Consider the following 26,083-nt stretch of genomic DNA (forward strand, 5'->3'; position numbering starts at 1 on the left):
GCCATTCTAACTTACTGTTTTGGAGTATGGACACACATAAATTACTGAGGAAACTTGACTGTTTGACACTGAGCAACATGGTCGTATCCTGCACATCCTCTTGGTGTTGTTTTCCTTTTTTACAGGCAAATATTATAACATTCTCTTGTGCAACTTCCTGTTCTACTTTTGAAAATAGTATTTCGTTAATTAAAAATGTATTAAAAGATTAATATTCAAAACCCGCTTCTGCAATGTGCTGAAATCTGTTGTTTTGATGATTTTCATAAGGAGGCACATTCTCCTTCCTGTGATTTCTCAGTCTCCAGCTACAGGTACTATTTTTATTGCGCTCACAGTTGGTGTTTCTTAGTTCCTTGCAGGAGTTGAATCTTGCTGATAACCAGCTGAAGTCTGTTTGCAGCTTCTCTGAACAGTTCCCTAACCTCGAAGTTCTTAATGTAGTCAACAATTACATTGATTTCAGAGACGGACTGGTCAGTAAAATAATTTCATTTGAATACAGAATGATCACCCTGAATGATAATTATAACTTTTTATTGACTTTGTTTGTATTTTCCACCAGATTGAGAACAAAATTGTAATGTATGACTATGCGTCTGTTGCTTGTTTTATTAAGTGGACTGGAATGCCTTTATAAGGCAAATTTATGTTTGACTTGATGAATCGCGGTTGCTCTGGGGATGCCTGAGTTGAAGAGCTAATTATGTCAATGTTCTTTCCTTCAAGAAATCTCTGGCACAGTGCTTCCACCTAGTGGAACTGAATTTAGCTGGCAACACAGTTGAGACATCAGAGGAAACCGAGGAAGAGCAAACCATGTGAGAACTATACTACTTATCTGTAAGACCTATATATTTATTGGGGGGGGGGGGGGGGGAGAGAAAGAGTGTGGCAGGATAAGTGGTAATGTCATTGGACTAGCAATCCAGAGATCCAGGCTATTTCTCTGGGGTCTGGGGTTCAAATCCCATGGCAGCTGGTGGAATAATGAATAAATCTGGAAATTTAAACTGTACTTGCAGTAATGGTGAATATGAGAGCCATCATTGATTGTTGTAAAAGCCCATCTGGTTCTCTAATGTTCTTTAGGGAAGGTAACTCCAGACCCACAACAATGGGTTGACTCTTAAATGGCCTAGCAAGCCACTCAGTTGTATCAAAACACTACAGAAAGTCAAACAGGAATGAAACCAGACGGACCTCCCGCCATTGACCTAGGCACCGTAAATAACAACACGCCGAGCCCTATGGAACCTATAAGATCAATTTAGTCTACATTTGGGGGCTTGTGTCAAAATTAGGAGAGTTGTCCCACAGACTAATCAAGCAACAGCCTGACATAGTCATACTCACAGAAAATACAATTAATGTCCCTGAAATAACACCTCAGGGGCCGATGTCCCTTCACCAGATTCCCCTTATTTACGAACTCTATTCCATTCATAGAGTGCTTCGGGTACACAGTCAGAATCCAGAGTGTCAGTGGACCTGACACTCCCATGTTTATATACAGGTGAGGCTCCCTGATTGGGCAGGCAGTTACGACCTCAGTTTAGGGAGCTCATACTCCAAGAGCCCAACCTCATGGGTCTCGTTGAAGTTATTACAGTCCCAGGTACCATCATCGCCATCCCTGGGTATGGCCTATCCCACCGTCAAGGACAAACCCAGTAGAGATGGTGGCATAGTGATATACAGTCAAGAGGGAGTTGCCCTGGGGGTCCTCAACATTAACTCTGGACCCCATGAAGTTTCATGGCATCAGGTCAGACATGGAGAAGGAAATCTCCTGCTGATTACCATGTACCATCCACTCATCAGTTGATGCATCAGTACTCCTCCATGTTGAACGTCACTTGGAGGAAGCAGTGAGAATGTCAAGGGTACAGAATGTACTCTGGGTGAGGGACTTCCAACAAGAGTGGCTTAGGAGCATCACTACTGACTGAACTGGCTGAGTCCTAAAGGACATAGCAACTGGACTGGAACCTGGCATCCTCACCAATTGACATGATAGTATCGGTAGGAGTGACTACCGCACAATCTTGTGGAGACAAAGTTCCATCTTCACATTAAGAATATCCTCCATTGTGTTGTGTGGTACTACCACAGTGCTAAATGGCATATACTTCGAGTATAGGTGGCAACTCAAAACTAGACATCCAAGTGCGCTATCACCAGCAGTAGAATTGTATTTAATCACAATCTGTAAATTCATGGCCCAATATATTCCCCACGCTACCATTACCATCAAGCCTGGGATCAATCTTGGTTCAATGAAGAGTGCAGGAGATCCTGCCAGGAGCAACACTAGGCATACCTAAATTGAGGTGTGAACATTGTGGAGCTACGATACAGTACCACAGGCCACGACATGCATGCTAAACAGTATAAGTGGCATGTGATAGGCAGAGCTAAGTGATCCTACAACCAATGGTTCAGATCTAAGTTCTGCAGTCCTGTCACATCCAGTTGTGAATGGTGGTGGACAATTAAACAACTAACTGGAGGAGGCTTCACAAATTTCTGCATCCTCAATGATGGGAACATCCAGCACATCACTGCAGAAGAGAAGGCTGCAAAGGTGGATTTACAGTTTGTGGGGCCCCATGCTGACCTTCATTTTTGTCCCCTATCCAACCTCCTACCCCTCCCAACCCCATCCACTGTTGTAGAATTATCTGCCACAGGAAAGGTGGAAAATCCCAACCTTTGACTTCCTCAGATAATCATACAGTACAGAGGAGGCCCTTTGGCCCATTAAGTCTGCATCAACAATACTAGACTAAATCTACACTAATTCCACATTCCAACACTTGGTCCACAGCTTTGAATGTTATGACATTTCAAATGCTCATCCAAATACTTTCTAAAGGTTATGACGTTTCCTGCCTCTACTTTCCCGCCTCCCAGGCAGCGCATTCCAGACTCCCACCACTTCTGGGTGAAAATATTTTTCCTCTAAATATCCTGCCCCTCACCTTAAAATTATGTCCCTCATTACTGATCCTTCAACTAAGGGGAACAGCTGCTTCATATCCACCCTGTCCATATCCCTCATAATCTTATACACTTCAAACAGGTCCCCTCTCAGCCTCCTCTGCTCCAAAGAAAAGAATCCAAGCCTATCCAGCTTCTCTTTATAGCTCAAATGCACCATCCCAGGCAGCATCCTGGTGAATTTCCTCTGCATCCTCTCAATCACATCCTTCCTACAGTGAGGCGACCAGAACTGCACACAGTTCTCCAGGTGTGGCCTAACCAAAGTCTTGTACAGCTCCAACATAACTTCTCTATCCTTATAATTTATGCTATGACTGATAAAGGCAAGTGCCCTGTATGCCTTTTTAACTACCCTATTAACCTGTCCTGTCCCCTTCAGGGACCTGTGGGCAAGCACCCCAGATCCCTTTGTTCCTCTGTGCTCCCTCGTGTCCTGCCATTCATTGAGTACTCCATTGTGTTGTTACTCCTTCCAAAGTGCATCACCTCACACTTTTCAGGGTTAATTTTCATCTGCTATTGATCTGCCCATTTGACCAACCCATCTATATCTTCCTGCAACCTTAGACCTATTTCCTCACTATTAACCGCTCTGCCAATCTTCGTGTCATCCACAAATTTACTTATCATCCCCCCACATTCTCATCTATATGTATATTATGAACAGTAAGGGACCTAACACTGATCCCTGTGGTACGCCACTGGACACGAACCTCCATTCACTCAAACAGCCTTCTACCACCACCCGCCGTATCCTACCACTGAGCCAGTTTGGATTCATCTTGCCAAGTTACTCTGGATCCCATTTGCTTTTACCATCTTTATCATTCCCCCATTGTCAAAGGTTTTGCTGAAAGCCATAAAGTTCCAGCTCCTTTTGCCATGCAAGACTAAACTTCCAAACCTCAGCCAACTGCAATACCCAACCAATCCAGATTCCACAGATACTGGTTTCACCAAAATGGTGCAGTTATACAGGACCTCCAGCTCTGCTCGCGGTGGCATTGATGGCATGGATTCTTCTCAGAAGCCCCAGATGTTACCTAGGGCTCTCACCCCTGACTACTCTCCATTGTGTTCTCTCTCTGAATGTGCAATATACAAATATTGTAGTTGTAAATCAGATAAAAGCCTATTATAACCTAGATAATTCATATCAATTCTAGACTAGGGTCTCTGGGTTACTCGTTAAGTGACAATACCACAACATCACTACCTCCCCCAGTAACCGGACTGATGAGGGTATTGAAGTTGCGGTGTTGTATGTAGACTTTCAAAAGGCCTTTGGTAAAGTATTACTTAAGGCTTTCCAGCACTGTTGAAATGTAGGGAATAAAGGCAACAGGGACAACATGGATATGAAGTTCGTTGAGTGACAGGAAGAGAAAGTAAAAGTGAACCATTGATTTTTGAACTGGAGATAAGTGGGTTTCCCAGGGGTCAGTACCAGGACCACTGCTTTTCTTGATCTATATTAATGACTGCATTTAATTGTTAACATGTGTTAGGAAAAATATAATAAAGGGGACAATGTCCTTTGAGGCTTTACTAATGATCAGTTACTGTAAATAACGCATATCCAACTTCTTCAGCGAGCTATCCCATTATAGACAATTCCGTCACCTGGAGCATCTCAGCTAAACCCAGTCTTGCACTGGCCCAATGTGGTCACTTGGGGAAGGTGCTAGAGGGCTGGCAGCAACTGCAGAACTGTGCTCCAGGATCCGAGCTTTAATAAAAGGAGGGAATAAATATGTCTATAATTAACATTTATCTAGGTTATAATAGGCTTTTATCTGATTTACAACTACAATATTTGTATATTTGATAATTCGGAGAGACAACGATGGAGAGTGGTCAGGGGTGAGAGCACTCGGTAATATCTGAGAAACTTGGGTCAGGGATCAAAAGGATTTGCTCTCCTTGGAGCAGAGATAGTTATGGGGTGATTTAGTAGAGGTTTCAACAACATGAAGGGTTGTGATGGAATGAATAGGAAGAAACTTTCCATTGGCAGAAGGTTCAGTAACCAGGGGACGCAGATTATATAAGATAATTGAGAAAAGAACCAAATAGGAAGTACTTGTGATCTTGAACACACTGCTTCAAAGGGATTTGGATAAGTACTGGGAGAGCAATTGGAAAAGAACAGGAAAGTAAGATTAATTGGATAATACCTTCAAATAACTGGCAAACGCATGATGGGACAAATGGCTTCCTTCTATGTTGTACAATTCCATGATGTATGCAGTTTCTTTTTCATTCCAATTTGCTGCTGTTTTCCGCTTCTCTAATATAGTGAGTCAAAGTGAAATTGATCTTTTCATTGCCCCTTCATGTCCACACTTCCCAACACAACACAAAGAACAGTACAGCACAGGAACAGGCCTTTCGCCCCACCAAGCCTGCACCAACCATGGTGTCCTACCTAGACCAACCGTCTGTATCCCTCTATTCCCTGCCTGTTCATGTGTCTATCCAGATAAGTTTTAAATGTTGCTAACGTATCTGTTTCAACCATCTCACTTGGCAGTGCATTCCAGGCCACCAGCACCCTCTGTGTAAAAAAAAACTTCCCCCACACATCTCCACTGAACCTTTCCCCCTTACCTTGAACTTGTGCCCCCTTGTGATTGTCATTTCTGCCCTGGGAAAAAGCTTCCAACTGTTCATCTTATCTATGCTCCTTATAATTTTATAAACTTCTATCAGGCTGCCCCTCAGTCTCCATCTTTCCAGATAGAACAATCCCAGTCTATTAAATCTCTCATAGCTAATACCCTCCATACCAGGCAACATCCTGATAAACCTTTTCTGTACTACCTCCAAAGTCACCACATCCTTCTGGTAGTGTGGTGACCAGAATTGGACACAGTATTCCAAATGTGGCCTAAACCAGCATTTTATATAACTGTAACATAATTTGTCAACTTTTATACTCAATGCCCAGCCGATGAAGGCAAACATGCCACATGCTTTCTTCACCACCTTTTCCACCTGTGCTGCCACTTTTAAGGACCTGCACATCCAGATCTCTTTGAGTGTCTATGCTCCTGATGGTTCTGCGATTTATTTTATAGCTCCCACCTGAATCTACCAAAATGCATCACCTCGCATTTGTCCAGATTAAATTCCATCTGCCAGTTCTCGGCCCAATTTTCCAGCCTATCAATATCCTGCTATATTCTCTGACAATCTTCATCATTATCTGCAATTCCAGCAATCTTAGTATCATCCACAAACTTGCTAATCAAACCAGTTACGTTTTCTTCCAAGTCATTTATATATTACAATATATATTACAAACACAATGGAGAGTAGTCAGGGGTAATCGCTAAGGTAGCATCTAACAAATGAGCTTAGAACAGGGATCAAGATTTTCCAGGCTTATGTGACCCAGTAACACAAATAAAAGATAGTTTCTCGGTGAACTTTCATGGTGATCCTCATTTCATATTTTATGAGACTCCGGTGACGATTAGCCTTATTCTAATATAAAAGCAAATTACTGTGGAAGCTGGAATCTGAAACAAAAACAGAAAATGCTGGAAAATCTCAGCAGGTCTCACAGCATCTGTGGAGAGAGAATAGAGCCAACATTTCGAGTCTGGATGACGAGGCACTTTATTCAATGCCTTGACTAGTACGGCCCTCTGGAGGATAGAAGAATGGGAGGTGATCTGATTGAACTGTCTCAAACTCTGAGGGTTTCACAGGGTAGGTGCCTATAATTTGGAATCATATTCTCAGCGCTGAAATGAGAAGAAATTTCTTCACCTGACTGCCATGAATCTTTAAAAGTTAAAGTTTATTTATTAGTCACAAGACTTATATTAACACTGCAATGAAGTTACCGTGAAATTCCCCTAGTCGCCACAGTCCAGCACCTGTTCAGTTCAATGCACCTAACCAGCACGTCTTTCAGAATGTGGGAGGAAACTGGAGCACCCAGAGGAAACCCACGCAGACACAAGGAGAATGTGCAGACTCCACTCAGACAGTGACCCAAGCCAGGAATTGAACCCAGGTCTCTGGCACTGTGAGGCAGCGGTGCTAACCACTGTGCTACCGTGCCGCCCCAATCTTTGAAATCCTCTACCTCAGAGGGCTGTAGATGCCCAGTTGCTGAGTCAAGACGGAGATCTGATGAATTTTGGCCACGAAGGAAATCAAGGGATATGATTTTAGAATAAGAAAGTGGAGTTGATATAGAAGTTCAATCATGGCCTTATTGAACAATGAAGAGGCTCAAGAGGCCATATGACCTACTCCTGCACCTACTTCTTATGTTGTTAATTGGTGCCATAGTGTTGTATTTTACAGAGTCTGTAGAGTGTTGCACTTGTTTCAACCCATGCTGTCATTTAATATCATTGGTAATGACTTTCCCCAGGAACCTCATGGAAATCTCTTACCTCATGCCTCAGCTGGAACGTTTGGATGGGGTGAGTCTGGTCGAGCTTCCTTTTCTAGAGCAGATAAAAACCTAAAGTCGGTTAGAATTTTTTTCCAACTTTCTCCCCCTCTTCTGAAAGTGTAAGTGTATGAGACGTGATTCCACAAGCATGCATAAAATTGAGCTAAATTATAAATCAAAATACTACAATGCTGGCGATCTGAAAAACAAGTATTGGAAAAACTCAGCAGGTCTGGCAGCATCTGTGGAGAAAGAAACAGAGTTAACGTTTTGAGTCCAAAATGAGCTATATTATACCTGAGTAACATCGCATCCAAAGCCGTCATCTGCTTGGACTGTAGTAATTAACTAATTAATTAGCTCTAATTAACCAGGTTCAGTAGCCTGGTTCAGTCGCAATCCCTACAGATTGTTTTAGGTTTACATTCAGTTCCCATTCTGTGAAGAAGTGAGCTGATTTGGGGCACTGCTGTTGGCTGCAATTCCCCCAGGATAGGCAGGGAAGGATTTGGTTGCTGTTTCTGCTTCTGATAAAGAAATGCTGGAAAGTGCGGGCGATAGATGAAGGCTGATTATGGCGCGGCTGTGACACGAGTCCAGGCTGAACAACCTGGCAATGATGACCATCAAGGCATTGTGGCACAGTGGTTAGCACTGCTGCCTCACAGCGCCAGGGACCTGGGTTCAATTTCCGGCCTTGGGTCACTCTCTGTGTGGAATTTGCACATTCTCCCTGTGCCTGCGTGGGTTTCCTCTGGGTGCTCCGGTTTCCTCCCACAGTCCAAAGATGTGCAGGTTAGTTGGATTGGCCATGCTAAATGGCCCCTTAGTGTCGGGGGACTAGCTAGGTTAGAAGCATGGGGGTTATGGGGATACGGCCTGGATGGGATGGTGGTTGGTGCAGACTCGATGGGCCGAATGGCTTCCTTCTGCACTGTAGGATTCTATGAAGGCAAACCCATGACGACAGAGCACCAAGGTAGCTGGGATTTGTGGAAGCCTAACCCTACTTGTGTCAGGAGAGGTAAGAAGAAAAACAGAATGATTTAAAATACCATAAGTACCATATTGTCCAAATCGTAGAGTGGAAAGAACAAAGTATTGAATGCAGTGGGCTTGTTTGTAACATTCCAAAGAAAGCAAAACCGTTTGTTTTTAGCTGTGACTTACTGTGTAGTACACCAAAGGATTTCCCCCGTGTCAGATCCAGGATCGAATCAAAATGAGGATTAAACATTCGGCACTCATTGCTTCAGCCCCAGAGTGTGCAAATACAATGAAGCTTCCTTATGTTGCTTACCCAATTATATTGTTTAAATTAATAAAACATCACTGCATTGGTTATTTTATCAGTGGCTTCCAGATTATCTTAAACCATTTAAATATGTTAAACTGGGGTAAGGGGTGGATTTGTGTGATCCAGTGACATTCAGTCCAGTTTAGTTAAGAGCTGGTGTAAATCTAGCCAGAGGTGTACGCACTAGTGAGAGGTAGTTTTCCATAGTCACTGGGTGAAAATTTCTCTCTTTTTTGACAATGTGTCAACTCAGGTGGGAAAAATGGAGTGTAGCCCACTGGCCGCACTGCTGGCTTTTCCCACCATATTTTATGACAAAGCATCCTGAAGGCAGGTCCCACAATGTTACCCAGGCAATGCAGGATGAGGCCGTTCCACTAGCCCCAACAGGATGCCCTGATCTGAAAACTATAAAAATAAACACAACGGAACTCTCCTTGACCTCCCTTCTTCATGATGTGGAGATGTCGGTGTTGGACTGGGGTAAGCACAGTAAGAAGTCTCACAACACCAGGTTAAAGTCCAACAGGTTTATTTCATCAGGTGAGTCTCACTTGATGAAGGGGCAGCGCTCCGAAAGCTTGTGGCTTTTGCTACCAAATAAACCTGTTGGACTTTAACCTGGTGTTGTGAGACTTCTTACAGAGCTCCCTTCTTCATCCCATGGACTCTGGACCCCCCCCCCCCCCCCACCGACTCGGGATCCCACCAAGAGTACTGTTGGGCATGACCGTCTTCCCCCTGGGGACAGTATTTAAATGCACCGCTGGGGGGGACCATTCTCCAATTCCTGTTTGTCAGGACCTGTTGTAATTCTATTGACATATCGTCACACCTGTGCGGGCGGAACTCACTATATGGGGGTTAATAGAGCGGGGAAGCCCGCTAATGATATTTAAATGCATGGTAATGGGGTTCCTGACCTTTCATGGCGGCAACACCATTACGTCATTGGTGGATGGTGGAGATAATTGAGTGGGGAAATCCCGCTGGCGTGCAAACCGTTTTGGGACTATCCTTCAATTCTCTGCCCCCACTGCCATTCTTTACTGCTAAAAATGCGGGCAGGAAATCCTCCTCATTATATTTACATGGCTTGCAATGCAACATAGTCCAGGTGTAGGAAGCTAGTCCAATATGGAACTGGTGAATCATATTGTAGATGCAACTTAAAGGGAAGTAGCCTCTCAAAGTTAAGTGCTTACATGGGCAAAAATTCTTAACATCCATTAGAAAGGTTCAAAATAATAATACGTCTGCAAGGACTTGGGGAAAGAAGTGACAAAGACACTGGAATGAAATGATAGAGTGATATGTGGTACATTTACATAGAGCTTTCCCTTTTTATTTTTCACTTCTTTCATCTTCTTTATGAGTAGCGTGACCCAGCAGCCAAATCCACTTTATCCCTGTAAAGCAGGGCTTTTCAAAACAGGGGTCCCGACCCGGGTGTGGGTCGCGGGGATGCTGAAAATGGGTCACTGGGCATCCTGTTTTTTCAAAAAAGTGATATTCTGTGGTCCTTTTCAAAACATGGCGAGATGTTCTGTGATCTTGTTCAAAAGAAAAGCGGGACGTTCTGTTTACAGTGCGCAATTTGTAGAAAGTGGTATGACAATGAGGATCTCTCGATGTAGCCAACATCGAGTGCACGTGTTGGCACTCAGGAGGAAAAGCTTAGTGTTGCCTGATACAATTCAAGTTTACGTGCACTTTACGAAAGGAAAATATACGGGGTTGGATTTTTAAATGTACAGTAAATCCTGTTTAGATTGCGAGTGTAGTAGAGGTACTGCAGCTTGCCTGGTCAGTGAGGAGTGGCCATGTTATAGAAGTGGGTCGCCGGAAAAAGAGTTTGCAAACTACTGCTGTAAAGCAACAGTAATGATGTGGGAGCTGGTTATGAGAAGGATTTCCCTCTTAGGCACTCTAGAGTAACAACGTGCAATGTTCTTACAATAAGCCTGGTGTGCAAAGGTAAACACAGTAAGAGTTTTAACAACACCAGGTTAAAGTCCAACAGGTTTATTTGGTAGCAAATACCATTAGCTTTCGGAGCGCTGCTCCTTCGTCAGATGGAGTGGAAATGTGCTCTCAAACAGGGCACAGAGACACAAAATCAAGTTACAGAATACTGATTAGAATGCAAATCCCTACAGCAAAGGTAAGGACCGGAGAGAACCTTGCAGTCACTGGCAGCCTTCCTGGTGAATGATAGTGTTGACGTACATTGTGTCTCCGAAAACTCCACAGAAATCCATTGACTTCCTGTGGTGGAACCCAGCTTGCCTGAAACCCGTTTATTCTTCTTGTTTTTCCTCCGACAAATAGAGAGGGGTTTTGATTAGGATATCCATGTTAGCAAACGTGTTTGTGCTCAAACTTGTAACTACAAAACCATTTCACCTGATAAGGTTAAATAAAGTAAAAGCTGCATTCTAGACTGTTGCAGCACAACAGTACTTGTGTAACTTCACTGAAATGACTACTGGAAATGCCACACTGATGCTGCAGAAGGCATGTTGGTGAATAATCAGTCTTTGTTGTTCTGCTGTAGGTTCCTCTTAACCCATCCAATAATGAGAAGCAGAATGCTTCATTAATGCAGAAATCAACCCTGGCGAGTGGTAAGTTACTCTGTAGGAATTACTAAAACATTTGAATCTTTGACCTAGTTTATACATATGCCATCATACTTAGTTCCTTAGTTGAAGGCGGTTTAGAGGAGGTTTACTAGATTGATATCTAGAATAAGCAGATTGATTTATGAGAAAAGATTAGAGAAACTGAGCTTGTTTCTACTGGAGTTTAAAAGAGAGATTTGATTGCAATGTGCAAGATTCCACATGGTATTGACAAGGTGGACTTGGAAAGGAAATTTCTTCCTGTGGTGTCCAGAACTAGGGGGCACTGTTTTAAAATTAAGAGTCACCCTTGTAGGACTGAGATGAGGATTTCTTTCTCTTGGAGGGTTTGAGACTTTGGAACCCGACCTCAGAAGGTGATGAGACGGGATCATTGAATGTTTTAAGGTGGAGGTAGATTCTTGTTAGGCAAGGGGTTCAAAGGTTATTAGGGGTAGATGGGAGTGTGGAATTCAAAACACAAACATATCAGACATGATATTTTTTAATGGCAGAGCAGGACCAAGAGATCTACTTCTGTTCTTCCACATGTCTGTAATATATAAACCCCAGAATTTATCCTAAATATTTGTTCTATTTTAACTTCTTTAAATTCTCTTGCCTCTATCTACATTGCTTTATTATCCTTTGCTAAAATTAATCTCTCCCTTTCTTCAAATACTTGTAGCTTCCCTTGAGAGTACACAAAAAATTGCAAGCTGCTTGATGGACTTTGAGTCGCAAATGGAGGATCTACAAAAATCACTAGCCGAAAGGTAGTAACTCCTTTTAAAATGGATACAAGCAACTTTGAAATGCATCATGTTCGGTTGGACTCCTGTCCCCCTCATGGACTTAGCAACAAATTAAGGGAGATACAAGTGCCATGTCCACAAGTCTTGATGGGGTTTTTATTTATCTTGGTGACCCTCAATGAAGAAGATGGATTAAAAGACCTTTTCTCCTGTAATTCTTATGAAAGCAAAATGTGCCATCTGACAGAGATTTGAGTGATCATATTAAAGTTTGGACTCCGTCATAGATGTTGTAATTGCCTACGAGATATTCTTTGGGCTTGAGCATTCCAACCTCTCCCATAAGTGAACCTTGCATCCTCTGTGATCAAGAATGCACTATTCACTGCCTATCTCTAGTTAAACAATTGTAACATAAAACTCTGCTGCATATGTCAATGTCTAGCATCAGATATACCATCATATATGTTTTTCATAGAATCCCTTCAGTGCAGGAGGACGACATTTGGTCCACCGAGTCTGCACTGACCACAATCTCACCCAGGCCCTATCCCCATAACTCCATGCATTTACCCTAGCTAGTCCCCCTGACACTAAGGGTCAATTCCACCTCACCTGCACATCTTTGGACAGTGGGTGGAAACCCACACAGACACGGGGAGAATGTGCAAACTCCACACCGACAGTGACCCAAGGCCGGAATCAAACCTGGGCCCCTGGCACTGTGAGGCAGCAGTGCTAATCACTGTGCCACTCTGTCTTGACAGAAAGCAGATTGAAATTCACTCTGGTGAGATTCAAACCACAAACTAATTTGTTTTTCAAAAAAATACAAATTTTCAATGCGTGATTTGTTAATTTCCTATGGGCTTCATGTTATGAATATGAAAATGTAACCGAACTGATGCCCGAGGCATAGGCCAGTCCACTTTAACGAAAGTGCATTTATATAACCAGAGTTTTGCTTTACTTGTTGCTTTTGATGTTTGAATAGACCTGGTTTCTTCAATATCCTTATGTGATACTAATTCAAATGCAGTTGCATCTTAAGACTATGCTGTTGAATGTTTTCTCGGAATTAAAATTCATAGGCAAATACAGCACAGGAAGCCATTCAGCCCATTGATCCTATGATGATTGTTTGAAAGTTATGCAGTTAATCCCATTCCTTTGTTCATTTCCCAGTTATGCAATTTTTCCTTTGTGTACAGTAGCACAGTGGTTAGCACTGCTGCTTCACAGCTCCAAGGACCCGAGTTCGATTCCCAGCTTGGGTCACTGTTTGTGTGGAGTTTGCACATTCTCCTCGTGTCTGCGTGGGTTCCCTCCGGGTGCTCTGGTTTCCTCCCACAGTCCAAAGATGTGCGGGTTAGGTTGATTGGCTATGCTAAAAATTGCCCCTTAGAGTCCTGAGATGCGTAGGGTAAATATGTTGGGATATGGGGGTAGGGCCTGGGTGGGATTGTGGTCAGTGCAGACTCAATGGGCCAAATGGCCTCTTTCTGCACTGTAGGGTTTCTATGATTTCTATGTACAATTCACTTTTGAATATTACTATTAAATTTGCTTCAACCTTTTATACAGTGCATTCTAGATCATAACTGGCTGCATTAAAAAAATATCATTTCCTCTCGGTTCTTTTGCCATTCATGTTTAATCTGTCCTGTGGTTACCAACCCTCCTGCTGCAGGAAACAGTTTCTCCTTATTCACTATCAAAACTGATCAGAATTTTAAACACTTGTTAACTTACGCTGTTGGAAGCAGAACAATCCTAGTTTCTCTAGTCTCCACACATAACAATGTCCCTCATCCCTGATATCTAGTAAATCTCCTCTGAACTCTCTTCAAGACCATGACATACTTCCTGAAGTATGGCTTTCAGAATTCGACACGGTGCTCCTCTTGAGGCCCAACTAATTTAAAGAATTTGGGTGCCTCTCAACATGAGCCAAACCTTAACAAAAGTAGACAGAAGTACCAGAGTTAAAGAGGCTATTATCATACAGCTCACCAGCAGCAGAGGACTGGAAAGGTTCCTGCCATTCAAGCTAGGATCACTGTACCTATGAGGGTAGCAGAATTACTGGGAGGTAAATGGGAAGAATCCGAGCCCTCGATAACAAATCTATTTTTCCAAGTTCCATTAACAAGCCAGAAAGCTTGACTAGTCATTAAGACTTTCCATGAGACCTGCATTTCCTTTAAGGTAGAGCCATCTGAGATCTCCCAATGCTCTCTCTAGCTGTCAGTTTTGGTGCAGCACAGGTAAAGTCTTGGACACAGGTTGTCCACAAATTTTGAGCCTCAGAGAGTGCATGGTGTATGAAGATTGGGGAAAATATAGACAGCCCGAGAGAGGGAGTTTTGTTTTCTAATGAACCACTAAGAAACACATTAGTCCCACCCCACAACTTTTAAGATTGTGACACCATTCAATTTGTCTTTGCTTTCTGAATATCTTCATACTTTTTGTAAACCTTGCAGCTGTGCTGTCTGACTAAACATCTGTAAATAACAGCTGAAGCTGGCTTCAATCCCTTCTTAATTCTCCTTTGTTCCATTCAAAATTAAAGGTGGGAATATTGAGTAAACATGAACCCAACAGTAACGTGCAAGAATCTCTGCAAGTCAACCAACTAACTACCTTTAGTCAGGGTTTAATGATTTGTCCTCTTTGTACCAATGTGGAACTTGAGACTAAAAGACAACTGACAGCTGTAACATATCAGATCGAGGGAAATTGCAGCAAACTGAAAAAGCTCAGTAAAAAGTGACTGACATTGAAAACCTGAATGTCAGTTAGAATTACAGATTGAAAGCCTGGTGTATACCTTGGTGAGATTACTGGTTGCTTATAAACTGAATGTGCAACGCTCCTCACTTCCTATGGTAGATATTTTAGCACATTGCTGTTTTGTTTAAATTCTCCTTACTCTCTCCGCCATCTACTCCCATGTCCATTCTCCAACCAAGGCAAATTCAATCTGAACCCCACAGTGACTTGTGGCTCCGTCACTTGATCGTATTTGAGATAGTCACCCGAGGAAAGTGTAGCTATGCTATTTTCTCAAAAGGCTGGAGCGCATTGATCATAAGTCTAACTGGCTAAGTACAAATAATGCCCCAGCAATTTTCTGAATGCTCACCTCTCTGATGGTACAAGGATAGTAAGAGTTTTAACAACACCAGGTTAAAGTCCAACAGGTTTATTTGGCAGCAAATGCCATTAGCTTTCGGAGCGCTGCTCCTTCGTCAGATGGAGTGGGTGTCTGCTCTCAAACAGGGCACAGAGACACAAAATCAAGTTACAGAATACTGATTAGAATGCGAATCTCTACAGCCAGCCAGGTCTTAAAGAGACAGATAATATGAGTGGAGGGAGCATTAAGCACAGGTTACAGAGATGTGTATTGTCTCCAGACAGGACAGCCAGTGAGATTCTGCAAGTCCAGGAGGCAAGCTGTGGGGGTTACTGATAGTGTGACATAAACCCAAGATCCCGGTTTAGGCCATCCTCACATGTGCAGAACTTGGCTATCAGTTTCTGCTCAGCGACTCTGCGCTGTCGTGTGTCGTGAAGGCCGCCTTGGAGAACGCTTACCCGAAGATCAGAAGCTGAATGCCCGTGACCGCTGAAGTGCTCCCCCACAGGAAGAGAACAGTCTTGCCTGGTGATTGTCGAGCGGTGTTCATTCATCCATTGTCGTAGTGTCTGCATGGTTTCCCCTATGTACCATGCCTCGGGACATCCTTTCCTGCAGCATATCAGGTAGACAACGTTGACCGAGTTGCAAGAGCAGGTACCGTGTACCTGGTAGATGGTATTCTCACGTGAGATGATGGCATTCGTGTCGATGATCCGGCACGTCTTGCAAGGTTGCTGTGGCAGGGTTGTGTGGTGTCGTGGTCACTGAAGGCTGGGTAGTTCACTGCGGACAATGGTCTGGTTGAGGTTGTGCGGTTGTTTGAAGGCAAGAAGTGGGGGTGTGGGGATGGCCTTGGCACGATGTTCGTCTTCATCAGTGACATGTTGAAGGCTCCAGAGGAGATGCTGTAGCTTCTCCGCTCCGGGGAAGTACTGGACGACGAAGGGTACTCTGTCCACCGTGTCCCGTGTTTGTCTTCTGAGGAGGTTGGTGCGGTTCTTTGCTGTGGCGTGTCGGAACTGTCAATCGATGAGTCGAGCCCCATATCCTGTTCTTATGAGGGCATCTTTCAGCATCTGGAGGTGTCTGTTGCGATCCTCCTCATCCGAGCAGATCCTGTGTATACGGAGGGCTTGTCTGTAGGGGATGGCTTCTTTAGCGTGTTTAGGGTGGAAGCTGGAGAAGTGGAGCATCGTGAGGTTATCTGTGGGCTTGCAGTACAGTGAGGTGCTGAGGTGACCATCCTTAATGGAGATGCGTGTGTCCAAGAATGCAACCGATTCCGGAGAGGAGTCCATGGTGAGTCTGATGGTGGGATGGAACTTGTTGATGTCATCATATAGTTGTTTCAGTGATTGTTCACCATGAGTCCAAAGGAAGAAAATGTCATCGATGTATCTAGTGTATAGCATCGGTTGAAGGTCCTGTGCTGTGAAGAAGTCTTGTTCGAACCTGTGCATGAAGATGTTGGCATATTGAGGTGCGAATTTGGTTCCCATGGCTGTTCCGTGTGTCTGGATGAAGAACTGGTTGTTGAAGGTGAAGACATTGTGGTCCAGGATGAAGCGGCTGAGTTGTAAAATTGCATCTGGAAACTGGCAGTTGTCAGCGTTGAGTACTGAGGCCGTTGCAGCAATGCCATCATCGTGGGGGATGCTGGTGTAGAGTGCCGAGACATCCATTGTGACGAGGAGTGCTCCTGGTTCAACTGCTCCATGTGTGTTGAGTTTCTGTAGGAAGTCTGTAGTGTCACGACAAAAGCTGGGGGTTCTTTGTACAATGGGTTTCAGGATGCCCTCGACATAGCCGGAGAGGTTCTCTCACAGGGTCCCATTGCCCGATACGATGGGACGACCGGGTGTGTTTGCCTTGTGTATCTTCGGGAGGCAGTAGAGATCTCCAACGCGGGGAGTACGTGGGATGAGAGCACGGAGGGTACTCTGAAGGTCCGGATCAAAGGTCTTGATCAGAGTGTTGAGTTGACGGGTGTGTTCTTTGGTCGGATCTGTGGGTAACTGTCTGTAGTGTTCCTCGTTGTTCAGTTGTCGGTACACTTCTAACAAGGATAGCCATACAGTATACAATGTTCCTAATGAAACGAGCTCCAAGCTGTCACACTAGACGATAGGCAAGATAGAGTAAAGGTTCAATGTATCAGAACTGCCCAATAAACATCTAAATGGCTTTAGAGTGCACTCAAACTGAGTCTCGACTTCATTGTGAAGTAATTTCTAAACTATTCAGGAATAAGATTGGAAACTTACTGTCAGAAACTAATTTCCCTAGATGATTTTAGAATTAGCTTTGCAAGATAGTTCTTTATTTACTGTGTGTTGTGCTCTTGACTCAGGTTTAGTCTGGTAAAGAATCTGATGGAGTCCTTACCGAAAAAGTTGCCATTCAAACCTTCACGTGAGTAACCGTTTAGGTTTTCTGTATCCTCAGGCCCTTTTGAAATGTAGTCAATGAAGTCATTCTGCATTGTATATAGGAAGATTTTCACCTCAATTTCGTAGGAATTTTACTGGCATGCCATGGGTCCTGCTGCCAGGACCAAATGCAGGTCCTGAACCCACACTGGCGAATGGCAGGATTGCAGAGGGGATTTTGCTGGCAGCAGCCAATTACGAGGCCGCCACTGGGATTGCTGTCCCATTAAGGATAACAGCCAGCCTGCCTGTCTCTCTGAGCTATCAGCACAATCAGAGAACCAGCAGTGTCCCAACAGATGTGCAGCTGCTGAAGTTGCATGGAAAGGGCATGTCTGATTTTAAATCACGTATATAAAAACATTTTACACCCTGAAAGTTCACTCAACAGCACAATAGGAAAAAAGAAAAGCTGCATCATTTATATAGCGTCTTTCATGTGTTCCAAAAGCACTTTTGATTTCATTTATTACTCATGTATTAACATAGTGAAAAGTATTGTTTCTTGCGCACTATACAAAGCATACTGTTCAGAGAAGGAGAGAGGGTGCAGAATGCAGTGTTACAGCCATAGCTAGAGTGTAAACAAAGATCAACTTAATGCAAAGTAGGTCCATTCAAAAGTCTGATGGCAGCAGGGAAGAAGCTGTTCTTGAGTCAGTTGGTTCGTGACCTCAGAGCTTTGTATCTTATTCCCGACGGAAGAAGGTAGAAGAGAGAATGTCTGGGGTGCGTGGGGTCCTTAATTATGCTGGCTGCTTTGCTGAGGCAGCAGGAAGTGTAGACAGTCAATGGATGGGAGGCTGGTTTGTGTGGTTTACAGCCAGTTTTTGGAAGTGTAGACACTGTCTTAATGTAGTGAAAAATGGCAACCAATTTGCACACACTATCCGGCATAAAGCAACGAGACAATAACCAAATAACGTTTGTGATGTTGAGGGATAAATATTGACCAGGACAATTTCTTCATTTGCATTTCTTCAAATAGTTTAGATCCTACGAGAGCAAATGAGGCCTCAGTTTAACATCTCATCCAAAAGACAGTACTTGCTCAGTATTCACTGGAATGTTGGGTCTAGAGTGAGGTTTGAACACACAACTTTGCGACTCAAGAGGACTGCTACTGAGCCAGGACTAATGTCTTCAAGGCTCTGATGATGTCGATCAGAACATCAGAAGTCCCTGCTCTTCAAATGATGCTGTGGGTTTATTAATATGCAGCTGAACCACTGGAACAAGCAGACATGCAAATTGGTTTCAGTCATCAATGTAGCACTCAAGTGGCAACCTGGCTCTATTCAAGTTCTGGGTCAGGTCTTGGACCTTTCATGCAGCGGTGAGAATGTTCCCAAGTGAACCAAGTCACCACAAGCTGGGGGGGTACAGAAATCTGTTTTAAATTTCAGAACATATTTTAGTATTATTAGGCGGAGCTTGTTACTGATGCAACCGTGAGAAAATGTGATAGAAATTATACTCCCAAACTACTTTGTAGCTTAAATTACAAAATTGGTTTTTAAAAATGGCTAATGATAGATAATGGAAGATGAATGATTTTGAACAAAGCAGGGTTAAAACTGAAATTAGTCTTTCCTTATGTTACACACCAATCACTTGCTGCACCGTTTGTTGCAGATATAGCCCAACTTGGAAGCTGCCTTTCAACAGGCAAACTCATGAGGACAGAGAGCTCGAGTCGTTTATCAGAACGGCATGGTGGCTAGTGCTACTGCCTCAGTGGCAGGGACCTGGGTTCGATTCCAGCTTTGGATAACTGTGTGGAGTTTGCACACTCTCCTGTATCTGCATGGGTTTCCTCCGGGTTCCTCCCACAGTCCAAAAATGTGCAGGTTAGGTGGATCAGCTATGCTAAATTGCGCTTGTGTCTTGTAGGTTACAGGATTATGGAGTACATGTGTGGAGTTATGGAGATTGGTGGGGGAGGGGTAAGGTAAGATGCTCTGATGGAAGGTCAGTGCAGACTCAATGGGCTGAATGGTCTCCTTCTGTACTGTAGGGATTCTATGAACTTGCTTTCCTTCTGAAATTTCTCACCTCCCAAGGATAGATGCCAAATGTTGCTCTTGACAAAACAACAGAAGTAAAAGTAAAGTTTATTTATTAATCACAAGTTGGTTTACATTCACACTAATGAAATTACTGTGAAAATTCCCTAATTGCCACACTCCGGTGCCTGTTGGGTACACTGAGGGAGAATTTAGTATGGCCTATGCACCTAACCAGCACATCTTTGGACTGTGGGAGGAAACCGGAGCACCCGGAGGAAACCCACGCAGACACAGGGGGAATGTGCAGACTCTGCACAGACAGTGACCCAAGCCAGGAATCGAACCGGGTCCCAGGCGTTGTGAGGTAGTAGTGCTAACCACTGTGCCACCCCACTTGGGTATCCTGTTTTTTCTATATCTTATGAAGCAATGGCATTTAATGAATAATAGAGCATAGCCTGATAAATATTTATTCATTAAAAACAATATTACCTGTATATCATTCGGAGCTTGCCATATGGTTATAGTTATACTGTATTTGTATGAACCCACAGGCACAATATCGAAAAGATTGACCTCAGTGACTAGCTCTGGATCCCATCCACAAACAAGCTGCAGGAGGTAAGGGAGCAATATGTGAAGAATAATGATTTAGTTTGAATATGAATTAGATTATTTCCCAAGGCAAGCTTTTTAATTGCTCCTGGCTCACCCTTCTTTTGCAGTACCCTGCTTGGATAGACATCTCATTTGCTCTTAAATGCTTTAGTTGAGGCATTATTCAGTGCCCCTAGTGTGACTCTATAAAGTAACCTGAGAATTGCATTGTTAAAGGACAAAGGTTTAATTAAAGCAGTTCATCGTATTCAAATCAACAAATGTGTATTCTACAACTTATATTTGTATAGCACCTTTAATGTAAAAAAATCTAAAGTGCTTCACAGAATGTTACAAGACCTAATTTGACAATGTTATCTGGGACTATGGCGACTTTATCTATAAGGATATCAGAGCAGATGACTAAAGAGGGAATATCTTAAAGGAAAGGGAGGTAGATAGTTTGAGAACTTTGGGAAGGAATTTCAGAGTTTAGGATCTTGGCAGCTTGAAGGCATGATCAATAGAGTGATGAAAATTGAGGGTACTCAAGAGGCTGTAATTAGGGGAAATGCAGATATATGGGAGGGCTGTGGGGGCTAAAGATTACAAAACCATGGAGGGATTTGAAAACAAGCATGAGAATTTTGATGCAATGTTGGTCTTAAGTACATGGTAAACGGGACTTGTGTGAATAAGGACGTGGATGGCAGAGTTTTATATTTTATTACCTTAATTTTATGGCTGACCTTGGCCAGGAATTCCCTGTAGCCCAACAGTTAAAAAAGTCATAGATGAGGGTTTCAGAAGCAAATATGCTAACACTGGGACAGAGCTGGGCATTGTTACAGAGCAGAAAATATACACTCTTAGTGATAAGTACAAAGAAAATTACAGCACAGGAACAGGCCCTTCAGCCCTCCAAAGTCTGCACCGACCATGCTGCCTGACTGAACTAAACCTCTTACCCTTCCGGGGACCATATCCCTCTATTCCCTTCCTATTCATGTATTTATCAAGATGTCCCTTAAAAGTTACTATTGTATGCGCTTCCACTACCTTCCCCAGCAGCAAGTTCCAAGCACCTACCATTCTCTGTGTAAAAGACTTGCCTCGTACATCTCCGTTAAACCTTGCCCCTTACACCTTAAACCAATGCCCCCTAGTAATTGACTCTTCCACTCTGGGAAAAAGCTTCTATCCACTCTGTCCATGCCCCTCATAATCTTGTAGACTTCTATCAAGTCGCCCCTCAACCTCTGTCATTCCAGTGAGAACAAATCAAGTTTCTCCAACCTCTCCTCATAGCTAATGCCCTCCATACCAGGCAGCATCCTGGTAAATCTTTTCTGTACCCTCTCCAAAGCCTCCACATCCTTCTGGTAGTGTGGCAACCAGGATTGAACACTATATTCCAAGTACGGCCTCACTAAGGTTCTATAAAGCTACAACATGACTTGCCTATTTCTGATTACATAGAAATAGTTGGAATCTTGAGATCAAAAATGACATCAAGGTTAGGCGCAGTCTTAAAATAAAAACAGAAAATGCTGGAAAAATTGAGCAGGTTTGGCAGCAACTGTGGAGAGAGAAACAAAGTTAATAGAGGTTTACAGCATGGAAACAGGCCCTTCGGCCCAACTTGTCCTGCCACCCTTTTTTTAAACCCCTAAACTAGTCCCAATTGCCCACATTTGGCCCACATACCTCCATACTCATCTTACCCATGTAACTGTCTAAATGCTTTTTAAAAGACAAAATTGTATCCGCCTCTACTACTACCGCTGGCAGCTTGTTCCAGACACTCACCACCCTCTGAAAAAATTGCCCCTCTGGACCCTTTTGTATCTCTCCCCTCTCACCTTAAACCTATGTCCTCTAGTTTTAGATGCCCCTACTTTTGGGAAAAGATATTGACTATCTAGCTGATCTATGCCCCTCATTATTTTATAGGCATCTGTAAGATCACCCCTCAGCCTTCTACGCCCCAGGGAAAAAAGTCCCAGTCTATCCAGCCTCTCCTTATAACTCAAACCATCAAGTCCTGGTAGCATCCTAGTAAATCTCTTCTGCACTCTTTCTAGTTTAAATAATATCCTTTCTATAATAGGGTGACCAGAACTGTACACAGTACTCCAAGTGTGGCCCTATTTTAAGTCCCTATGTTTTAAGTCCCTGTGGCTTCTTCAAAGCTGAAAAGAGTTAGAAATGTGATAGAGTTTAGTCTGTTGAGGAGAGTGGCTAGAACAAGTGGAGCAAACAAGGTGGTCAGGAATTGGTGGGATTCAGGAGAGATTGAACAAAAATGTGGACACAAGACAAAGGGAGTGTTAATCATAGTGTTAAAGACTAAGGAAGGTGCTAATTGTGGTATAAAGGTTAGAACATAGAACATACATAGAATAGTACAGCACAGTACAGGCCCTTCGGCCCACGATGTTGTGCTGAACCTTTTCCAAAACCAAGATCAAGCTATCCCACTCCCCATCATTCTAGTGTGCTCCATGTGCCTATCCAATAGCCGCTCAAGTTCCTAAAGTGTCCGACTCCACTATCACAGCAGGCAGTCCATTCCACACCCCTACCACTCTGAGTAAAGAACCTACCTCGTACATCCCTCCTATATCTTCCACCACGAACTCCCTCAACCTTTCCTCATAAGACCTACAAACCAGGCAGCATCCTGGTAAATCTCCTTTGCACTCTTTCCAGTGCATCCACATCCTTCTTATAGTGAGGTGACCAGAACTGCACACAATATTCCAAATGTGGTCTCACCAAGGTCCTGTACAGTTGCAGTATAACCCCACGGCTCTTAAACTCAAACCCCCTGTTAATAAACGCTAACACACTATAGGCCATCTTCACGGTTCTATCCACCTTGAGTGGCAACCTTCAGAGATCTGTGGATATGAACCCCAAGATCTCCCTGTTCCTCCACATTCCTCAGAACCCTACCTTTGTCCTACCAAAATGAATCACCTCGCACTTATCAGGGTTAAACTCCATCTGCCATTTTTCGGCCCAGCTCTGCATCCTATCAATGTCTCTTTGCAGCCTACAACAGCCCTCCACCTCATCCACTACTCCACCAATCTTGGTGTCATCAGCAAATTTACTGATCCACCCTACAGCCCCCTCCTCCAAGTCATTTATAAAAATCACAAATAGCAGAGGACCCAGCACTGATCCTTGTGGCACACCACTGGTAACTGGTCTCCAGTCTGAAAATTTTCCATCCACCACCACCCTCTGTCTTCTATGAGATAGCCAGTTACTTATCCAATCGGCCAAATTTCCCTCTATCCCACACCTCCTTACTTTCTTCATGAGCCTACCATGGGGAACCTTATCAAACGCCTTACTAAAATCCGTGTCTATGACATCAACTGCTCTACCTTCATCGACACACTTAGTTACCTCCTCAAAAAATTCAATCAAATTTGTGAGGCAAGACTTACCCTTCACGAATCCGTGTTGACTATCCCGGATTAAGCTGCATCTTTCCAAATGGTCATAAATCCTATCCCTCAGGACCTTTTCCATTAACTTACCGACCACCGAAGTAAGACTAACTGGCCTATAATTACCAGGGTCATTCCTATTTTGAACAGAGGAACAACATTCGCCACTCTCCAGTCCTCTGGCACTATCCCCATGGACAGTGAGGACCCAAAGATCAAAGCCAAAAGCTCTGCAATCTCATCCCTTGCCTCCCAAAGAATCCTAGGATACATCTCATCTGGCCCAGAGGACTTATCGACCTTCAGGTTTTTCAAAATTGCTAATACATCTTCCCTCAGAACATCTGCCTCCTCCAGCCTATTAGCCTGTATCACTCTCATCCTCAAAGACATGGCCCCTCTCCTTGGTGAACACTGAAGAAAAGTATTCATTCATCGCCTCTCCCATCTCTACTGACTCCATACACAAGTTCCCACTACTGTCCTTGACCGGCCCTAACTTCACCCTGGTCATTCTTTTATTCCTCACATGAGTAAAAAGCCTTGGGGTTTTCCTTGATCCAACCCGCCAAGGACTTCTCATGCCCCCTCCTAGCTATCCTAAGCCCTTTTTTCAGCTCATTCCTTGCTAACTTGTAACCCTCAATGGACCCAACTGAACCTTGTTTTCTCATCCTTACATATGCTTCCTTCTTCCTCTTGACTAGACATGCAACCTCTTTTGTGAACCATGGTTCCCTCATTCGGCCATTTCCTCCCTGCCTGACAGGGACATACCTATCAAGGGCACCCAGTATTTGTTCCTTGAACAAGCTCCACTTTTCATTTGTGCCTTTCCCTGACAGTTTCTGTTCCCATCTTATGCTCCCTAATTCTTGCCTAATTGCATCATAATTACCCCTCCCCCAATTATAAACCTTGCCCTGCTGTACGGCCCTATCCCTCTCCATTGCAATAACGAAAGACACCGAATTGTGGTCGCTATCTCGAAAGTAGATAGAATATGTTAATAGCAGGTTTTGAGCCAAGGTTTTTGACAGTGCAGCATATCCTTAGTATTGTAATGGAGTATCAATCTAGATTTTTATGATCACGTCTTTGGAGTAAAATTAACTCTCAAAATACTACCTCTGAACCACAGATGACATCACAGTAAACAATAACAGCCAGGGCCTATTTTTATTAAATCACAAATTCAGTCAAAGTCTATTCTTGCATGAGAGAGAGATATCAACCGACAGCTGTGCATACTGTCGTAAGTGGACACCTTCATAAAGACAGAAGGGAGAGGATTATTTGTTTCTAAAAAAGGATTGAATTGTAGTCTAAAGGAACAACAGACTGCACAAACTATGTGCAGCGTTGAAGCTTGGTGTACAGCAGTCATTTTGGAGAAACATTATACAACTTGGCAATTTCTGGACTCGCCACATAACCACATCGGAATACTGCAGTGAGTAACTCACCTCCTGACTCCCCAAAGCCTATCCACAAGGCATAAGTCAGGAGTGTGATGGAATACTCCCCCACTTGCCTGGATGGGTGCAGCTCCAACAACACAAGAAGCTTGACACCATCTAGGACAAAGCAGTCCACTTGATTGACGCCACATCTACAAACATTCAATCCCTCCACCACCATTGCTCAGTAGCAGCAGTGTGTACTATCTACAAGATGCACGGCAGCAATTTACAAAAGATCCTTAAACAGCACCTTCCAAACCCACGACCACTTCCATCTAGAAGGATAAGAGCAGCAGATAAATGGGAACACCACCACCTGCAGTTCATTAATTTGTTTATTTTTTTATTAGTCACAAGTAAGGTTACATTAACACTACAATGAAGTTACTATGAAATTCCCCTAGTCGCTACAGTCCGGCGCCTGTTCAGGTCAATGCACCTAACCAGCACGTCTTTCAGAATGTGGGAGGAAACTGGAGCACCCGGAGGAAACCCACGCAGACACAGGGAGAACGTGCAAACTCCACATAGACAGTGACCCAAGCCAGGAATTGAACCTGGGTCCCTGGCGCTGTGAGGCAGCGGTGCTAACCACTGTGCTACCGTGCCACCCTGCAAGCTCCCCTCCAAGCCACTCACCATCCTGACTTGGAAATATATCCTTCGCAGTCGCTAGGTCAAAATCCTGGAATTCCCTCCCTAACAGCATTGTGGGTTAACCCACAGCACACGGACAGCAGCGATTCAAGGCAGCGGCTCACTACCACAAGGGCAACTAGGGATGGGCAATAAATGCTGGTCAGCCAGCGACGCTCATGTCCCACGAATGAATAAAATAATTTCTCGTGGTTGGATGTTGTCATTTTTAACCAGC

The 26,083-nt window shown here is 43.6% G+C and overlaps 1 protein-coding gene across 2 annotated transcripts in view; it reads left to right on the forward strand.

Annotated features, from left to right (window-relative positions):
* LOC144501525 (uncharacterized) overlaps nucleotides 1-26,083 on the forward strand; it is a 100,530-nt gene that overhangs the window by 70,603 nt on the left and 3,844 nt on the right. Inside the window, exons 10-16 of one of the 2 annotated variants that reach the window (XM_078225346.1) lie at nucleotides 353-476; nucleotides 730-821; nucleotides 7,400-7,451; nucleotides 11,278-11,347; nucleotides 12,033-12,120; nucleotides 17,598-17,659; nucleotides 20,240-20,306. In XM_078225346.1, coding sequence (XP_078081472.1) covers nucleotides 353-476; nucleotides 730-821; nucleotides 7,400-7,451; nucleotides 11,278-11,347; nucleotides 12,033-12,120; nucleotides 17,598-17,659; nucleotides 20,240-20,306 — 555 coding nt within the window. The remainder of the gene's footprint in view (nucleotides 1-352; nucleotides 477-729; nucleotides 822-7,399; nucleotides 7,452-11,277; nucleotides 11,348-12,032; nucleotides 12,121-17,597; nucleotides 17,660-20,239; nucleotides 20,307-26,083) is intronic. The other variant, XM_078225347.1, reaches the window with a different exon arrangement.

This window comes from Mustelus asterias, chromosome 12, assembly GCF_964213995.1.
Source record: "Mustelus asterias chromosome 12, sMusAst1.hap1.1, whole genome shotgun sequence".
Taxonomy (NCBI): domain Eukaryota; kingdom Metazoa; phylum Chordata; class Chondrichthyes; order Carcharhiniformes; family Triakidae; genus Mustelus; species Mustelus asterias.